Here is a 16,237-nt window from a genome sequence, read left to right as displayed (position 1 = left end):
GAGATCTGCCGCCTCCCCTTTCTCCCTCCCCCCTCCATTTAGTGTCTCAGGGCTCTACCCCACGTGACGTCACGACGGGGGGGGGTGGAGGCGTGTACTCGTCCCGAGCCGCTGCGAAAGCTCAGGATTGGGGGTGGGAGCGGCCGTGCCCGCGGTGGGGGAAGGAGAGGTGTTGGGGTCTGCGAGCACAGGGAGTTGTGTGTGTGCGGGGAGCGCTGGATGGTGTGGGGAAGGCGCGTGTTACGGCGAGGTGTGTGTATGGCTGAGGCCAGCTGCTGGGGAGCACCCCCCCACCCCAACCCACACACCTGCAGGGGCTGGAGGGGAGAGGCTGGCCCTTCTGTGTCGCCTCCCCTACCTCAGAAGGGACTTCCCCGGGGCCTGCCTAGTGAGGCAGGTGTGGGGTCCTGCAAAGGGGTGTGGCAGTCTCTGGCTCTTCCTCTCCTTTGCTGTGTGACCTTAAAGAGGAGCCTCCTGCTCAATGAGACAACCTTTGTCCCTTTGGGAATGGGGTTAGTGAGGCCACTTCATCTAGTCTGAGCTAATGAAGGCAGAAGTGTCAGGCCTCCAGCAAGTGCTTGCTTGGGAGTGGAGCACCCTGACATGGCACACCCTGGGAGAAGAGATCAGAGCGGCTTTTAATCCTAGAAGTGGACTTTGAGGTCATCTTATTTAGTCCCCTTTCATTTCACAAGAAAATATTGAGACTCAGAGAGGGTCATGACTTACTTAAGGTCACACAGCAAATGAGTGGAAGAGTTAAAACTGAACACAGTTCTCCCGACTGCCAGTGCAGCAGCTGTGGCGGCAGCACTGAGTGCTGCTTGCCTGTGCCTGAGGATGCTCTGAGTCTTACCCTGGCCTTGCCTTGGCCCCACCTGCACGTGGTCCTCTAGGAGCTCCCCAACACCAACCTCCTGGCTCAGGACCACCCCTCTGTGGAATACTTTCCTGTGCCCACTGAGTGCTGCTTGCCTGTGCCTGAGGATGCTCTGAGTCTTACCCTGGCCTTGCCTTGGCCTTGCCTTGGCCCCACCTGCACGTGGTCCTCTAGGAGCTCCCCAACACCAACCTCCTGGCTCAGGACCACCCCTCTGGGGAGGTGCCTCTCCTCCCCAGTTGAATACCTCCTCCTCCATATTGGGTGAGTGTGCTGGGCCCAGGCCTGAGAGACAGAGGGTTGGGAGAAAAGAGGTTCTGGCTTCTGCTTCTGGTTCTAACCTGGGCCCTATTAGTGAATCTTGCTCCTGCTGTGGCCTCAGCATCCTCCTCTGTAAAATGGGCACAAGCCTCCCACTCTATACATACAGATCCCTCCCACCTGACTTCCCTCCTCTCTCTGAAGAGAGCTCAGCCTGTCCTAAGGACAGAACTAAGGGAGCCTCTGGGCTCAGAGACAAAAGGGGCCCATTCCTGGAATTGCCAATCCCTAGGGAATTGGAGGAGAGGGGTGGGGCCTTCCTTGTCCCCAGACTGTCAGGTGGTGGGGCAGCCTGAGCAACAGCAGGCTGACAGCATACTGCCCCCTCCTTTCCCCCATCTCTGCCGGCAGTCACCGCAGCTGTCAGGAATTAAGGGCTTGAGGCTGCTGGGGGTGGGGGTGGGGCAGTGGGGGGGAGCAGTCTGGCTGGACAGCAGGAAAACAGCCGGGGGCAGGAAACAGACTGCGTCAGCCAGAGCCTTGTTTGACCCCAGCCGCCCCCTGCCTTCCCCACTCTCCCCCACCATGCTGCAGGGACAGGGACAGCTTGGGACTAGAGTTTGGGAAGGGTGTGGGTAGGGATAGAGTAGGACCAGAGCAAACACAGGAGGGAAGCAAGCATGGACCCAGGGTGAGGTAGGGCAGCAGCAAGCTGAAGAGTCATGTTCCCACTGGCTGTTGGGGAAACTGAGGCCCAGAGAGGATTGGGGACAGGCCCAACATGACACAAGGAACGTGTTCATAGTCAGACTGCACATCTCCTTACTCCCTGTCTAGTGCTAACCCTAGCATTTCCCACGCTTGATGATGCGTATGTGTCCCCTGGGGAAGGCCATTGTGGGAAATACTGATTCCAGGCCCCATGCAGCTGAATCAGCCTTTCCAGCGACAAGGCCTGGAGGTCTGCATTTCTAACCAGTATCCCAAGTAATTTTGGTGGGGACCACCTTTGGGAAATGCTGCCAACCTCATTGAATGGCTGATTTTTCCTTTGGCCTCCCTCTGACAAGGGAGGGTGTCTTTGCTCCCCCACCTCCACTGTTTATGAAATATAGATAGAAGTGCAAAGGAGAGAGAGAAGACCTTTTCTTTGAAAACCCCAAGAGGCAAATAACAATTCCCAAGGCTGGCACTCAAGCGTGGCTCTGGCCCGATATCATGAGGGGAGTCTAGGAATCTAGGAGTGCCCAAGTCTGGAGCACTTCTCAGTCCAGGGAGGGGAGGGTATATGTAGGCACAAGACCTTGGCATGTACGTAGATGAAGCCCAGGGAGAGTGTCTGCAGCTGGGGTCCCAGCCCCATATGACCCACGCCATGGCCAAGCCCCTATCGGCAGTCCCCTCCCTGGCCCTGCCCTGGGCCCTGGCCCTCAGCCCAGCCTCAGCCCCCGCAGCCGCCGCCTGAAACCACAATTATAGGGGCCACTGGGGGTGGGGGGTGCACTGGAGATGAAAGGCAGCTTGGAGAATGGTTCCAGCTGTGGCAGCTCTGGGGGAGATCACAGGGAAGGAGGGCCAGGGGAGGAATCAGGGTAAGAACAGGTGGGACCCTCCCAGTCCCAGCCTAGCCCAGTCCAGCCTCGGCTCAGTCCTGATGCTCAGGTGGAGAAGTTTCTCTTGGTGAAGAAGAGAGGGAAGGAACCCCAGACCAATAAGGGGGCTCTTTGTCTTGTTGTCCAGGCCTCAAGGACCACCACTTCTCAGCAAGGTAAGGGGCAATAGCTTGCTGCTTCAGTCTTCCCCAACTCCTAATATGTTTTGTCATTGAGGGAAATGTTTTCTGAGCCCTTGGCCTCAGGCTGAGGCCTCACCCAGTCTCTTCACCCATCTGCCTGCATTCTGCCTGTTCCTGATGTGGTCACGCACACATCTGGGGTGCCTCTGTGCCCTTCCCCCCACCTCCCCAATTCCACATCTCCCCCACCCCTCAGCCAGCAGGGGCCCTTGATGGCTCAGACTGTGCCTGGAGCTGAGCAGCTGGGTGAGCAAGGGGGAGTAGTGATGGGGGCACTTCTGAGCTCTGCTTCTGGCCCTCTTCCCAGGCAGCAGTGCAAGAGCACAGAGCCATCACTGAGCTTAAAGAGGACCAGGCTAATGGTCCCAATGGTGTCTCCTGGGCCATCACTCTCACCCTTCACAGAAGGCAGTTCCCAGACCCCTGTGGGGCTTGGTCACAGAAGATGAATGATTAACATGTGACTAGCAGGTTAAAGATTGCAATGCATTCTCACAATGTACTAATAAGCAATCAGGTATCTCTGATGATAGGAAGTCTGGGGCTAAGACAGATTAACTGATTTGTTTAAGGGTCAAGCTAGCAAACTAGACCTTTTTCACTGTACCATACTACTTCCACCGAATTCCTTTTAACTTACTTGGGGTGTTGTCAGTTCATGCCACTGCCCCAGTTTCCCTTTCTGGCATCATGGAGGAAGCTATGCAGCATCACCCACCACATCTCACTACCATCAACGCCCCCACCCACCCACCCAATAGTAGAGACTGGGAGGCTGGGTTCCAGCCTAGGTCTGAGCCAGCCCAGAGATCCCAGACAGTCTGAACCCTAGAAGCTCGACCTAAGCTGTCCACAGGTCTCCTTGCTTCCTTTCAGTCTTACCCTCCCCTGCCCACTGCTCTGTGAGTTCCCCACGTGTCCTGCTGGTCCTGTCTGTGCCTCCCTGTTAATAGAGAAGCTGGGATTCACGCGCCCTCTGGTGGTCTCTAAGAGGAGTACAGGAGGTTTAAAAGAAAAAAAAAAAAGTAGGGGAGAGCAGAGCTGTGAATATAAACCTGCCCTCAGGGAGCTTCATTGCTCCTCTGTGTGGCCCACAATGCCAGTTCCACTTGCATTCTTATCTGCTTGGTAAGTTAAGAGTATCCTTTGGCAAAGAGATTCAGAGTCCAAATTCTCCATGAGACTTCCCAGAAGCCCAAGCATTTGAGCTGAGGGAACTTAGAGAAGGCAAGAAGAAAAACCCAGATGCCCCTTTCTTCCCACTGCAGCTTGACACCCCCTCTCCACCACAGTCCTTGAGGGCTGAACCAGGCTAGGTTGTAGAGTGGATACAGGGGCATTGTGGGGGAAGGACAAATGTACTGGAAGCCACTGTCACATCCAGGATGAGTTTCCCCTTCCTTCTTTTTCATTTGAAGAACTCTGCTTTCCTCCATGTGCCCCCATTCCCTGTGGTTCTAGGTAGGCTACCAATCCCAGTCATGGTAGTATATCTCCCCGGACATTGTTACTGGTTCAGGGATAGGCAAATGACCAAGCTGAACTAATCAGGGTCTTCCTTGGGACTTGTGCAGGAGGTAACTGGGAAGGCTATTCTTTTTTGGATCACCAGCTTTAAGAATGACATAGAGCTGTCGTATGAAGAAAGTCTGCAGGAGGAGAGAATGAGGACAGTATGCAAAGAGAGGCAGAGATCAACAGAAACAACAGATGCAGGGGGTGGAGGATGAAGGAAGGAAATGAGAAAGAGAGAAAGACCTCTGACATAATTTGAGCCCCTGGGTTCATCTATGCCTGAATTCAGACTTTCCTCTGAATTTCCCAGGTATAAGATCCATGTATTAATTCCCTTTGGCCTAAGCTAAAAGTTGGGCATCTTCATTCGCAGTCTGGGCCTGCCCAATACAAAGCATCAGCTGTCTCTCCCCATTCTCACAGTAACTACCATTTATTAAATATCAATTTGACATAAATTATTATGTGTCAAATGCTGTGTAAGTGCTTTTTATATCTTAAAAAAAGTCCTCTCAACAATTCTATGAAGGTGTGGGATGGGTTACAACGGCTGCAAATTCTTTGCCACTCCCCCCCTTGTGAGGTGGAGTCTGTTTCCCCTCTGAATTTTGGCTGGCTCTGTGACATGTTTCGACCAATAGAGAATGACAGGGATGCTATGGAACTTCCAAGGCTGAACCTTAGCAAGAGACTTATAGTGATGGCCAGTGAGCTCAGTTGGTTAGAGCACAGGCTTATAACCTGAAGGTCGTGGTACTGGCCAGCTATCAAAAAAAAGAGAGAGAGAGAGAGAGACCTTTATAGCTTCAAGAAAACCAGCCTATATAAGAAATTCGACTACCCTAAAATGAAGAGAAAAAACAAACAAACAAACAAAAAAAGAGAGAAATTTGACTACCCTAAGGCCACCATGGTGCAAGGAGCCCAAGTTGGCCACATGGAGAAAAGGAGACTACTGGAGAAGCTCTGAGGCCCTAAACATCTGAGTAAAGTCTTTTGGATTGCCCAGCCCAGCCCCCAGCAGAATGCAACTGCGTGAATGACCCCAACTAATGGTTCTGCCATATGGAGCAGAACCACTCAGCTGAGCTCTGACAAATTCCTGACCTAAAGAATCCTGAGGTGGCTGGCTGGTTTGCTCAGCTGGTTAGAGCACAGCCCTGTAACACCAAGGTCAAGAGTTCAGATCCCTGTACTAGCCAGCGCCAAAAAAAAAAAAAAAAAAAAGGAATCCTGAGAAGTAATTACTTTCAGGTTGTTTGTTATTCAGCAATGGATAACTAAAACAGAGTGATATCCCATTGTATAGGTAAAGAAACTGAGGCTAACTTGGCCTATGTTGTAAACTTCTAAACAGCAACACCAGCTTCAAATGTAGAATGTCTAAATCTAAAGCTCAGGCTGTATCCTACATACCTTGAAGTCATTCCCCATTGTGGTATTTGGACTGAAGGAAAGTTGGAAGCTCTGAATACCAGCAGTTGGACTATGCCCTCCCCAGTTCTCTCTGGAGGAAGATGGGAGCATGAGCTTCATCTCTGGAGAACCCAGAACTGCCTCTGTGTCCCTTCACCCTCACTATCACCTTCCCCAGAGGAACCAGAAGGAAGGAAATATGGTTGGGTGCCAAGAGAAATCTTGGGACAAACTTGTTTCCTCTCCCTCTAAGCATAATTAGAAATGCTGTTCTGAGCAGTCCTTTCAAGGTTAATGGGGGTGAAGTTAGTATTAATGGTGGCAAAATTTGGTATTGCTAATAATAATTTTTCGTCATACTCTACAGTTTTTAAAGTGCTTTAATCCTATGCACTTGAGTGCCCCAAAAGTGTACCCTTGAGTTCTCCAAGGGTCACAGAAACAGACATAATCCCCTAAAAATTAAGACAAGGGCTAGCCCGAGAGCTGGGCACACCGCCAGAAGCTTCTGGTCCTCTTTTCCTAGACCCTCTCACTCTGTCCTCTGTCCTTTTGTTTTATTTATTTATTTATTTATTTATTTTTAAAGATGACCGGTAAGGGGATCTTAACCCTTGACTTGGTGTTGTCAGCACCAGGCTCTCCAAGTGAGCCAACCGGCCATCCCTATATGGGATCTGAACCCGGGGCCTTGGTGTTATCAGCACCGCACTCTACCGAGTGAGCCACGGGCCGGCCCCCATGTCCTCTGTCCTTTTAAAGAGGAATTTTTTCCCAGCTTGCAGACCCGGGCCTTAGCTGTGTGACGAGAGTGAACAAGAAGATGCTAAGGGAGAAATGTAGGGTTTCCAGGAGAGCCCAGCATGGTGTGGGGGGGGGGGGCAGGCAGGGACCCAGGGTGATGACCCCGAGGTGCTAGCTCTATCAAATCCACATCCATTTACACACTCTGTCCGGAGCCTGCCCCTCTGGCATCCCACAGATGAGCCCCTCTCCCAAACTGTGAGTCCAGACCCATTGGTTTAAATATTTTTATTGATACTAAATTCACCCACCCATCCCAGGGCCAACAGTTATGAGGATCCCTGCATCCAGAGGCCTGGAGACTGGTTTTTTGGTTTCCACCTGGGGGCCAAGGAGAGGAAGGGCCTGTATAGTCTCCCCCAGAAACTCGCAGAGCACCTGTCGGGGGCCGTCCGCGCCCTCGGCCCTCGAGGGCGGATATATATCTCAAGCCCGCAGCCTCATTTTCCACAGGGCTGGGAGATGAACTTTCGCAGGGAGAAGCTGAGCCCGGGCAGCGCCCACTGCTGGAGGCCAGAGGTCCCGCAGGTGCCGAGAGGGGGCTCTGCGCAGTTTGGAGAGCCAGGCGGTTCCAGGGTCAGAGGCAGAGGCTGAGCTCCTTGCGCACGCGGCAGCGATGGCACTGAACAACGCAGCACCAGTGGAAGCGACACAAGCAGTTCTCCTCGAGCTGCACGCTCTCCTGGCGGTGCCCGCGGCCACAGCACAACAGGTCGCAGCCGCTGAGGTCCGGAGCGCTGCTGTTGCAGGCGCGGCCGCGCGTGCCCGGAGAGCCGGTGCGCCGGTTGGGGGCGCAGAAATCGGGCGAGTCGGCGGCGTAGAGAAGGTCGGCGCGGCCAGGAGGCTTGAGCGTGCGGACAGCGGGCAGCAGGGCTTTGCCGTCGTTGGTGCCCATGACGCGCGAGGCTCCGTGGAAGCGCTCCAGCAACCGCGCGCCCACCTCGCGGAACGGGGGCAGCTTCTGCCAGCAGGTGCGCAGCGCGCACGAGCCCGACAGCCCGTGGCACTTGCACTCGGTGCGCGTATGGCTCCGCACGGCCTGCGGGGAGCAGAGGAGCGGGCGGACAGATGGGGGGTGCGGGTGGGAGAAAGGCCCAGAGGCCAGACAAAAACAAGATTGGGGCGGAAGGTGAACGGTGGGGAGGAAAAGAGCAGAAAAAAAAAAAAAAAAAAAAAGAAAAGAAAAGAGAGAGAGAGCACAAGGTGGGGAGGGGGAAATCAAGAGAGGAGAAGGAGGAAGAATGATAAGGACGGAGGAGGAAGAGATGTGCGGAGTGGGGAGACAGTATGCAGCGCAGAGATTCCAGGTTCAAAGACAGGGGGTGGGGGAAAAGCAGAATGGATGGCAGGGGTGAGATTCTCCCTGGAGGAAGAGGGGGAGTGGTGGCAGCTGTCGCGGCCTGGCCCTCCTGCCAACCGGGCCCCCTCATTCCTGCCCCTCACAGCCCCAGGCGGGGCTGAGCAGAGACGCAGAGCCAGCCGCCTGGGCGTCTGTTTCTGCCACCCCTCCCCAATCCTCTCAACAGGTATGTGGGCCTGTCCGGACATTCCTCTCCGGGCCCCCTCCTCCCTGCCTGCCCGATGCCTCAAGGCCCCAACCCTAGAGAACACAGGTTGGGGGGCGCGGAGGAGCTGTCCCTTGAGCACCCTAGAACTGAGGCATAAGGTGCAGGAGGGCCCACCGTGAATGCATTGCTGAGAATGGAACCCAGGAGTCCCGCCCGCCAATTTGCTGTTTGTATTTTTTGTATCTTAAGCTGAAGTCTAAGACTCACAATCCCACTAGAGATTTATGAGACAGATGACCCAGGAAAATCATCTCCCAGAGCTCAGAATCCAGGGGCCAACCTGACCCACAGACTTGTGTGTGCCCCTCCCACTCCTTGGTATCCGGCCTGCCCCCTCCTGAAACCATTTTACTGAGGCAGGCTTCTTGCCCCTAAACAAGAGCTCCTGGGGCCCTCCTCATTGCAGAAGGGAGGGGAGAGGCTGCCATGTTTCTGGAGAGGTGAGACCTGGTCTGGGGCTGCTGGGCAGCCAGTTGACAGGCGACTAGAACCAGTCACAGCTTTCCTGGCCTCCAACTAACCCCATCCTCCCTCTACCAGAATTAGCTCCTTGACCTGCACTGTTTCCAGACCCTTTCTAGGCCTCCCCCGCTTTTCCGGGCTTTACCTCCAGACCCCACCCCTTTGCCCCAGCTTCCATCCTTCCCTTCAACCCCAGCCTTTGTCTCCCTCCCCTGCCCCTGCCCTGGCATCCAGAGCTCAACCCACCCCAAGCTTTGCCTCACCTGTCCTATCTCAGAGGTATGTCCTTCCTACCTTGGGTCCCTAAAGGCCTTCAGTCCTATTCCCTGAGTGCCCCTCCCCACTCTGCCCCCTGTACCACCAGCATTAGGCCCTCCTAGACCTGCAAGAGACTCCGTCTTCTAGGCTGGGCACTTCACCTCCCACATGCCCATCCATGCCCCCAGCCAAGCTTCCCAAGTGCCCCACCTCTGTCCACGCTCACTCCCACACATATTAACATACTCCTACAGTACACACTCCACTCATGCCCACACTTCCACAAATACGCTCTGCCACACCAGGCTCTCCCACATTCGCACACCCGCTTACACTTTCCTGCCCATACGCACCAGCCGGCCCGCCTCGTTGTTGTGCAGTTGCACCAACGCGCGGATGTCTCCACGTCCCCGCTTGTGCTGCGCATCCATAAAGAGCCTCGACTTCTCGTCCCCGAAATCCACGTCGTCGCCGCAGCCTCCCCACTCCCAGGACGCGCTGCCGTCCGGGGAGCCCGTGAGGCCGGGGGGCCCGGGGGTGCCAGGCAGGCCAGAGGGCCGGGGCAGGGCCCGCCCGCGGGGTGCCTGGCAGCCACACTGCAGCAGCTCACCCATGGAACAGGCCTGCGTGACCGCGTGGCTGGCGCCCGCCGCCGTAATCGCAAACACGAAGGCGGTCTCCCGAATGTCTGCGGATGCAGGGAGAGGCAGTCAGCGCGCAGGGGCATAGCTGGGGCCTGGGGACTGCGGCGGCCGGGGCAGCGTGACATGCCACCAGGAGGGACCTGGGAGACAGGTTCCGCTCAGCGTGTGGAGGGGCAGGCGTGGTAAGGGTGCCCATAGACCGACCAGGGGTGTGAAACCAGGCAGCCTCCCTAAACCAGCTCCTCTCTCCTCTGGTCCCCCAGCAGAGAGAAAGCAGCCCCCCGCCCCCTAGATCCCCTCTCCACACTGACCCTGCTGCAGGATGCGCCCAAAGGCCTTGCTGTGGCTGGAGCAGTTCCAGCGGCGGAAGCGGAACTGGAACTGGCACTCTCGAACCCCAAGCCGGGCACCCCGGGCTAACTCTGCTACCACTTCCGGCTCGGTCTGGCATAACTCCGCCTGCCGCCCTGCCAGCCGCCGTGCTTTCCTGCAGATGCTGGTAGGGTCCATGACCAAGGGGCTGCCCACGGCCCTGGGGAGCAGAGAACAGCAGGCCAGGGGTGTAACTTAAAAGAGGGTTGGCAGTGGAGGGGACAGAGACCAGCCCCACTCATCCCACAGACAGGAGCTGTGACATGCCTTCCCACCCTAACTCAACTGAGATTGAGATTGAGATTGAGATTGTTTCTCTTACATTCCATATCTGTGTCCCCTCTTGACTAGATTCTAGACTGATAATTTCTGTAGAGCAAGGATTCAGTCTTATCCTTCTCTGCACATTTTCATTAATAAATCCTTATAGAAATTTGACTCAAGGTGAAGGCAGGTGGCACCAGATAGGCCAAGGGTAAAATTCAACAGGCTTAGCCCGAAAGGGAGATAAGGAAGAAATTAGAAGAAAGATCAAGAAGGCTGCCAAAGAAAATAAAGCATGTGTCATAAAGAGACACCAAAGAAAAGGAGGCAGTGTCAGGGAGAGATCTGGTCTTAGTGGACCACAAGCTGGATATAGAAGCTGAACAGCCCTAATGAAAGGCAGGGGCAATCCCAGGGATACATTAGAGTGCCTAGGGAATGGAGCCTCTGAGGAAAGTCACACGCCCTCTCTAGTCAAAGTTTCTCCTGTGAAATGGAAAGGTTGGGCTTTGATCTCTAAGGTGGACCCTCCCACACTGATATCCTCTGTTCCCCTGAACTAGAGAGCAGGAGGAAGCACCACTGGGAAGCAGGTGACACTGACTCTTCTCCTGCTCCAGTGTCCATGACCTTTCCAGTGCAGGATGGCAGCCAGCCAAGCCCTGTGCACTGGGGTGACATAACTGATTGGGAAAGGGGGGCTTGGTAGGTAAAGAGCTCATGGGAAGTTCTACATGTTTTTAGAAGTCCCTCCATTCCCAGCCTTCACTCCATCTAAGGCAAGAGCTGCCACTTGGTTTGCATACACCAGACCCCTGAAGGTTAAGTCACTAGGTATTCATACCTGGGGGGAGCCACTCTAATCAGATTGCACTTAGCTGGAATCTCTTGTCTTGAAGGAATGAGTGGGCAGAGCACTTAGAAGCAGAGAGTAATTGAGACCACTCAAAAACCCTTCAGCAGAGGGCAGAAAAAAAAGACTCTGGGTGGGGAGAGAGGGCACCAAGAAATAGAAAACATAGAGAAAAATGGTGGTAGATGGGTGCCAGAGGTCAAAGTGGCCTACTTTTCAGTTTTGCTTTGGTGCCTATCCGCCCCACTGTCCCCATTTGCTCCACAAGTACAGGCCGCCCAGGCATGTTCAGGCCCCACAACAATGAGATGCAATGGTCTTAAATAGCAGCAAGAGGAATTTAGATCTTAAGGTGGAACTCTCAACACTGAGGAGCGAGTTGCTTGAAGAGGTAATTGCAGGAAGATATGTAAGCTCAGTCTTTTGAGGTCTCCTAACACACACATACACACACACACACACACGCACGCACGCACACACGCACGCACGATCAGGTAGCTGTCATCATCCCTACCCAAGTAGTTCAGAAACCAGACTTCTCTCCTCAGTGGAGACACTTACAGTCCAGAGGTTTCTTCATTGTGCTCAGCCCCCAACCCTTTCCCAACACCGAAGAGGTGACTGATGGAGCAGTGGAGAGTGAGCCAATGGTAGGGAAGCCCAAGCTGGTTCTCAATGGCCCAGTGACCTTCAAAGGTTGATCGATCTCTATCCATCCATCCATTTCCCCTCCATCCACTCATCCACCCTCATTATAAAAGGATTTGAGGCAGCTTCCAGCATGGTTTTACAGGATCAGCAGATAAGACTATGAGCTCCTCGAAAGTTAGAAGTATGTTGTTTTCCTTTGTCTCCCCTGGCAGAATTTTAGGTGCTTAATTCATACTTCCCCCCAATTTTTATTGTGAAAATTTACACATTATGAATTCTATGTTATATATGAATAATATACATAGTGTATTATACTACAGTGAACATCGCTTAATGCAAGTTTCTGAATGAATGAATGATCTAAGGAGAAAGTCCTCACTTGAGCCCACATCCCAATCTGCATGTTATTTCATGACTCCTAATTCATTTCCTCAAACATTTTATTTTCCCCCACTGGGATTGGGAGGCAGGAAACAAGTTCTCTCTGCTGCTACCCAGCTCCTCTCCTACCACCTGTATGTATGTCTAGGAATCCACCTGAGAGACTGGACTCTGCAAACTCATCTTCCCCACCCCCACCACCCCTGACGCTAAGTTCCCCAGTCCCTCTTCCTCAATCCTGCCCTCTGCTAACTCCCTACTTTCCCAAGGTTGACTGGCCTTATCTTCCCAAGGTCACTCTGCCCCATCCCTCTCTTCTCCTTCCTCCTCCCTTAGGAAAGCAGGAGGGAGTGGGGACAAGCAAGGCAGAAAGGCAAAAACCTCTTGACCTTGTCTGCTTCCCAGGGGCTAGAGATAGGAGAGGAATCACGAGAAGTACAAGGGCAGGGCCCTTCAGGAGGTGGAGCTGGCCCTTCACGGGGTTGAGGGTCTGGCTCCATGGGCTGGCGGGCTGCCTGGGAACTAGACTTGTTTACGAGCTGGTCAGGAGGAAGGATGGGCAGTAGTAGCAGCTAGAATCCCAAGGGACCAGCTTGCTCCCTGCCCTCCTGTTCTCGCTCCCATCCTAAATACATAGGAAATGAAATTCCAGAAGGGGCATGGCAGGCGACATTGGGAAAAACATCAAACCACTCTTCTGAACCCCAGTTTCTGTCAGCTCTGGGTGAACTGAGCACCTATGGGCAAGTCAGTTCACTTTCTGGGCTTCAGAAAAATGAGTAGTTAGCAAAAGAGGCTCACATACCTCCTCTAAGGTTAATATTTGACTCCATATCAAGAAATAACTCCCCCACCACACCTTTCCCTTCCTTCCTTCCCTTCTGCTTCCTGAGGGTATGAGCTTGGACCTCTGGGTCATCACTGGTCTGGGATCAGCCCAGAGATGTGCCCCTTTGAGAGAATTTGCATGTTTTGGATGCTGGAGTATAGTGGTGGTAGGGAATATGTAATATATAGGATCTGGGATTGTAATCAAACAACCATTTCTGAGCATAGATAAAAATGAGGCCAGCCCTAAAAGAAATCAATATGCAGACAAGAAGGGCAAGCCTATCGTTGGCCATTCTAACTGGCTTGGCCTGCACCAAGATCTTTCTCGCAAGGATCATGGATGATGGTAAATAGTGGCATTAGGGATCAGCCAATTCCTACTAGCAACCTCTGTGGACCTAATGCCACTATCAAGCATGAGAGTGTAGACCTAAGCCCTAGAGGCCCCACAGTTCTGGCCTAACCTACCTTCTCATCTCTGGATTCAGAGAGCCAAACAGAATGCCAGAGATCACCTAGCCCATCCCCACCCACCTCACCCCCGTTATCCAGATGAGTAATATGAAAGGAGAGGTGATGGACCCTGGTCACTGGGTGGAGGGATTCCCATTGCAAGAAAAGTTAGGTGAATATTTTAAAAACCAAACAGGGACATGGCTGCACAAGGTATCGGAAGACCTCAGGTGCCTTCTCACACCATCCTCCACACAGCCTCTTACTCCTAGCACAGCTGGCTAACTCTGAATCCATTCCAGATCACACCACACAATTTCCGAATTCACAGCCACCCCATCCACACCCCTAAATCATCAAAATCTTAGCCAGCATCTCTGCAAGCTCACCTCAGATCTCACTTGCTGTAAGGAACCTGCCCTGGACTCCAGCCCCTCCCCCTGCATCACACCCCAGGTGTCACTCATTTGGAGGTGCTTGTTATCCTGCCAGTGGCATAATTATTTGTTCATGTCTGCTTATCTCTCCAATTAGGTAGAAAACTCATTAAAGACAAAAATCTCAGGAGTAGGCATGATTTCATTAGCGGAGCACACTCAGGGCTTTCGGGATCCACCAGCCTTGGGCTTAGAGCAGGGCTCTGCCATTTGCTTGTTCTATGATGCTAAGTGAGTCCCTAGCATGTGAAGTTGGCACTTAGTATTTGTTGAGTGGATGAAGAGACTTAACCTTCTGAGCCTCAGTTTCCTCAGCTGTAAAGTGGAAATAATAATATCCACCCACATATGCAAAAACCTGTCTGGAGAGTGGGCTTCAACAAGTGTCTTTTGTCTTCCTATTCACACCCTTATTCATCCCTTGGGCCTGCACAGTGGGGTGCAGGCAGCATTTGCAGATCCCTGAGAACACCCTTTTCTCCAGCTCTCTGCCCTTCTTTCTCAGCCTGGATCCCTGTGTCTCTTTCTCCTCCATCCAGCCCTGCCCATGGACCAGAAGCACCGTTAGGACCCCTGCCCTTCCCCAGCAGGCACTCCTGGGTGGACTCTTGAGGCCAAAGGGATCACAAACCATGTGGATGCCCAGCCTCTGAATTTTCTCAAAGCCATCCTCCTCTATTTCCTCACCCCCACCCCCAAGGTCCCTGGACTGACCCTACCTCCCAGGAGCCAGCAGAGGGAGCCCTAAGCCCTGGGGCTGTGGGTGGGGGCTGCATGGAGGTGGGGGAGGTGGGTGGTGGAGAAGGGGCAGAAAAATGTTGCCTGACGGCTGCCGGCTGCCGAGGCGGCTGGGCCCGGGCCTGTGCCCGCCCGCCTGTCCTGTCCTGCTCTGTCTAACTCGGTAATTACTGCTCCCCCTCCCCCAGTCCCTACCCCCACCCCAACCACCACATCAAAGCCCGTGATGCCCCAGCTGCATTAACCCCTGCCTCCCCACTGCCCACCAGTGGCCCCCACGCCACCCCTCCCCCATCCCGGCCCAGTTTCCTTCCCTCTGTCCTTCCTCACACTTCTCTCCTCACGGCTCTTGGCAGAGGCGGGCACTTTCCCTTCTCCAACAGACTTCACCGTACAAAAGGACTTCCTGTGGGTCACAGCTGTGGGAGGCCAAGGAAGGGCTGGACGCCTGAGGAGACTCTGTCATGTGCCTTCTGCTCTCCCATATTGGGTGGTGGGAGCACCCATCTGAGGGTGGGATGGGGGAGCAAAAGGGGCCTGTGGAAGGCCCCGTGCCCCTTTCCTGATCCCTACCCCCCACTGCACACAAGGATGAGGTGCTGAGCAGACAGACTCCCAGCCCCTGCTCTCAGCTACTAGCAAGCATTCTGGGTGGCCTTGGGCAAGTCACCTCCTGTCCCTGGACCTTGCTGCACTCACGGTGTAAGTGAGAATATTGGACCAGATGCTCTCTAACTCCTTTCTAGATCTAATTTCTAGACTAAACAGAGGGCTCACAGCTGGAGGAACCAGCCAAAGAGGCCAAAGGGTGAAGAAAAGAAGCCTCCCAGCAACCTTTCCCTCCCTCAGCGCCCCCTCTGGCAGCTCTGGGGAAGCATCAAGAAGGCACCCACCGCAGGCAGGAAGGAGGACACAGGCTAGGGGGCGCTCCTGCTGGCCTGCAGAGGACAGGCGTCTGTGTTCCCCAAGTGTCTCCTGCTCTGGCTGGCCCGGTGCCCTGCTGCCAGCCTGACCGTGGCCTGGCTGCCCGCCCTGCCCTCGCCTCATCCCCTCCACAGCTGCATTTCTCCATCAAAGTGCACATTCTGGAATCCCCCTCCCTGCGCTCTGGTGATCAAGCCTCCCGCTGACCTTCCCCCACCAACTCCTGGCTTCTGATGAGAACAGGGCAGGAGGGGCTGCACCCCTCAGGAAATGTCACAGTGCCAGGACTCTGGTGGGCTCAGGGCATGCTCCGGCCTGGATCTAGCCAGCCTCCTTTTGCCCCTGCCCTTTTCTACTCACAGCCCCATTGTCTCCTTCCAAGGGAAGCTGCCAAGGCGGGAGGCCTGGAGCGGGGAATGGATGGCACCCCACCCCATCCCCACCCCACCCTGGAGCTTTGGGGGGGCCCGCAACAGGACTGCCCAGGGAGGGTCAGGGGCCCCAGATAAAGACAGGATGGGAAAGTGTGGCCAGGCCTAGCCAGGCTGGGGGTTGCAGCCAGAAAACCTGGGTTCCAGGAAGAAGTCTGGGTCCTTTCCCTGTCTCCCTGGGGAGCCAGAGATGAGACTGTCCTAGGCCTCTGGCTCCTGTTTCTCTCCCATAAGTGAAGGCGGGGGGCGGGGGGGGGCGGGGAAAGGGAAGATGGGATGGGGGAAGGGAGAGAGACTGG

General features: G+C 54.4%; 1 protein-coding gene across 2 annotated transcripts in view; it reads right to left on the bottom strand.

The window, feature by feature from the left end:
• Positions 1 to 6,884: 6,884 nt before the first annotated feature.
• The window catches only part of WNT6 (wingless-type MMTV integration site family, member 6), a 14,323-nt gene continuing 4,970 nt past the window's right edge, over positions 6,885 to 16,237 (bottom strand). For both annotated transcript variants that reach the window (XM_008584489.1, XM_008584490.1), the window contains exons 2-4: positions 9,915 to 10,135; positions 9,313 to 9,647; positions 6,885 to 7,710 (exon numbers count right to left, since the gene is read on the bottom strand). In XM_008584489.1, the coding sequence (XP_008582711.1) occupies positions 7,249 to 7,710; positions 9,313 to 9,647; positions 9,915 to 10,135 (1,018 nt within the window). In that variant the 3' untranslated portion in view covers positions 6,885 to 7,248. The remainder of the gene's footprint in view (positions 7,711 to 9,312; positions 9,648 to 9,914; positions 10,136 to 16,237) is intronic.

This window comes from Galeopterus variegatus, unplaced genomic scaffold, assembly GCF_000696425.1.
Source record: "Galeopterus variegatus unplaced genomic scaffold, G_variegatus-3.0.2 Scaffold3274, whole genome shotgun sequence".
Classification (NCBI taxonomy): Eukaryota; Metazoa; Chordata; class Mammalia; order Dermoptera; family Cynocephalidae; genus Galeopterus; species Galeopterus variegatus.
The sequence above is the reverse complement of the archived record's forward strand: the minus strand, read 5'-3'. Positions and strand labels throughout refer to the sequence as shown.